At 37.4% G+C, this 3300-nt stretch overlaps 1 protein-coding gene across 1 annotated transcript in view; it reads right to left on the bottom strand.

Annotated features, from left to right (window-relative positions):
- Window positions 1-3300, bottom strand: part of USP34 (ubiquitin specific peptidase 34) — a 237910-nt gene that overhangs the window by 113586 nt on the left and 121024 nt on the right. Inside the window, exons 35-36 of the mRNA XM_019516623.1 lie at window positions 2154-2306; window positions 896-1000 (exon numbers count right to left, since the gene is read on the bottom strand). Of these exons, the coding sequence (XP_019372168.1) occupies window positions 896-1000; window positions 2154-2306 (258 nt within the window). The remainder of the gene's footprint in view (window positions 1-895; window positions 1001-2153; window positions 2307-3300) is intronic.

The following is a 3300-nucleotide window of genomic DNA, read 5'->3' as shown; positions in this document are numbered from 1 at the left end:
GGCCAATACGCCTCCTTAAATATCGGCTTTCGGTATCAGGCCCCAAAATCTCAATCGGTGCACCCCTAATGATTAAGGCACTGGCAGGCTTCCAAATTGTTAGGGAGCTGGGGCTTATGAATTTTAAGAAAAGGCTGAGGAAACTAGGTTTTTTAGTCTGGAGAAGAGAAGACAGAAGGGATTTAATAACAAACTTCAACTACCTGAGGGGTGGTTCCACAGAGGGTGGACCTAGACTGTGTTCAGTGGTGGCAGATGACAGAACAAGGATCAATGGTCTCAAGTTGCAGCAAGAGAAGTTTAGGTTAGATATCAGAAACAACTTTATCACTAGGAATGTAGTAAAGCACTGGAACAGGTTACCCAGTGAGGTGGTGGAATCGTCATCCTTGGAGATTTTTAAGACCCAGTTAGACAAAGCCTTGAGTGAGATGATCTAGCTGGGCACAATTCTGCTTTGAGCAGGGGGTTGGAGTAGATGACCTCCTGAGGTCTCTTCCTAATTGTCTATGATTCTATGTAAATTATTTTATGAATTTCAGTGTTAAAATCCAGATGATCCAGAGAGCTTGGGTATTTTGTATTTTATTAAGTAATAAGAGAGTTATTTAATAAATGCATATAATAGCCTCTCTCTTTTTAAAGCAATATCCATAAATATTACACACTTATTTTAAATACAGAATATGCTTATTTTATTTTAAGAGCAAAATTTTACCAGCGTAAATGCAACTGACCGCATAATGTTGTTTTTGTATTTGAGGTTACAGTGTTTTGGGCTGAACTCAAAAGGATCATAATGATCAAACTCTCAAAAAAAACCCAACAAAAAACAGCAACCCCCCCCCCCCCCCCCCCCCCCCCGTTAACTGAGAGTAAACCAAATTGCACCTACCTGTGTGGCATCTTTTACATGTATGTTATCAATCAGTTTGCATAGCAACCAAAAATACTCCTTACAACCAGGTCGCAACACTGGTTCTTCTTCATAATCCTCTATCTGTAAGAAGATATTTTTATTTTTTTTTTTATCAAAGACTATGCCTGAAGAACAATTTGGACAGCTTAAAAAGTAGGGTAAAACAAGGTAAGGATATTTCTGCAGCAGTTAACAGATTTACTATTTCCAACAACATCCATCTTAATCAGAGACCAAATAAAATAATGGACAGAAACTAAAATTAATTCCAGAATGCAAATGATGCGCTTTTCATCTAACATAAAAAATAAATGATAAAACAAAAGTTACATTTTCTTCTGTATTTTCTGTTAATACTTAAGAAATCAGAATTCCCCAAAAAAGCTACAACAACTACAACAACAACGAATTGTGGGAATTTTTCACAATATTTTTACTTTCACATTTAACACAATAATTTACAAAATTGCTAATCAGAATAGCTGAAGCAGAATGCTACTGATACAGTTTCTTGCATTGTTGAGAAGTATGTTACTTTATTTGCGTTCCTTCCTAACTGACCTAAGAAAATCTTGTTGAATCTGACCTCCCAACTGGAAATAAGATTTTGGCAGCCTTCAATAACAGGCAAGATAGCAACAGGATAGCTACTTGGAGGCAGGAAAGCCTTCTCCCTATTCAAACTAATTTAGAAACAGATTATTTAAAGCTGATGCAAAGCCTTGATGAAACCTCCTAAATTTGGTTTTAACTTATCTCTAAATAGTCTAAAACAGCATGAACCAGTCACTTCAGTTTGTTGTGGTGATAATACGGCTGACTTCTGTGCAGAACTGGGATCAGAAAGGTTTAAAAAAAAGCCACATACAAAGTAGCACTGGTTTAATAGAGGGCTTTCCTATTTTCAGAAATTAAGTTGGATTAATACAAAGAACAAATCTGAAAAACAATTAATACTTCTCGCAGTATAATTCCAGACAAAACAACTATATATGAAGTTATTCAGGATTACAGTATTATTCTTGAAAAAATGGAATAAATTTCAGACCTTTAGTTAAATAATTGTTATTTCTATATGTTACTTAGGCTTTCCAGAAAGGGGTGAATTTCAGCCGTAATCAAAGATTTTTTTCTCATTGTTTTTCTTTATAACCTTTTCTTTCTTTCAATTAAAAAAAAACAAATAACAAATTTACCACTGACATGCAAATGAAGCAAATAGTTACATTCTCACCCTGATAGGCTTTAGTGCCTGAGCATCAGGAAGAAACTTTAATAATGTTGATGCCGCCAGTAGCAGAAAAGATCGATTAATTGAGTCTCCCCCATCCAAACCAGAAAGAGATAATTTGTACAGGCCATTACAGGACTCATGGCGAACTGCAGTCTGAAAGAAAAAAATTCAAATGGTTAAAAAGTAATACTGTAGATGTAATTACCTTTTACTCTTCTCTTTCATCAATGCATATATATTTCTATTCTTAATACACCTATTAGACCAAGGCAGAATATTATCCTTCTAGAGGTTGATTTTTGCAACTTAATATTCACTGAATAATCAGATACAGAAAAATGAAAAAGTAAGGTGTCAACAGAAAAGTTAACCTGTCAAATCACCCCTGAGCCTGCGCTTTTCCAGGCTAAAGAGCCCCATGGCTCTCAGCCTTTCATCGTAAGGTCCATTTTCCTGACCTCTGATCATGCGGGTGGCTCTTCTCTGGACTCTCTCAAGCTTCTCCACATCCTTTTTGAATTGTGGTGCCCAAAACTGGACACAGTACTCTAGCTGCAGCCTCACCAAGGCCGAGTACAACGGGAGAATGATGTTCTGGGATTTGCTTGAGAAGCATCTATGGATGCAAGCCAGCGTTTTGGTTGCTTTACTAGCTGCAGCACCGCATTGCAGGCTCATGTTCATAAGTTGAAGGGACCAGGCAGAAAAGGTACAGAATTCAAGGTGCAGGCATACTATGAATTTATATAGTGACATAATTAAGTTTTCTGTTTTGTTTTCAATTCCATTCTTAATAATTCCTAACACTCTATTTGCCTTTTTGACTGCTGATATACACTAGGCTGATGTTCTCAGGGAACCATCCGCACTAATCTGAAGATCTCTTTCTTGAGCAGTAGCAGCCCATCATCATGTATATGCATTTCAGGTTATTTTTCCCCCATGTTCATCACTTTGTACTTATCAACACTGAACTTCATCTGCATCAGCTAACAAAACAGGGGAAGGTAATCCCCAGGAGGGTCAAAGGGGGCAGGAGAGCATATAAGCCTCCGTGGCTCACTAAAAACATCCGGGAATGTCTCCTTGCCAAAAAGGAGGCTTACTCCCAATGGAAAGGAGGGGTCATCACTAAGGAGAACTATTC

This window comes from Gavialis gangeticus, unplaced genomic scaffold (assembly GCF_001723915.1).
Source record: "Gavialis gangeticus isolate Ggan-Ray unplaced genomic scaffold, GavGan_comp1, whole genome shotgun sequence".
NCBI classification, from domain to species: Eukaryota; Metazoa; Chordata; order Crocodylia; family Gavialidae; genus Gavialis; species Gavialis gangeticus.
The sequence above is the reverse complement of the archived record's forward strand: the minus strand, read 5'-3'. Positions and strand labels throughout refer to the sequence as shown.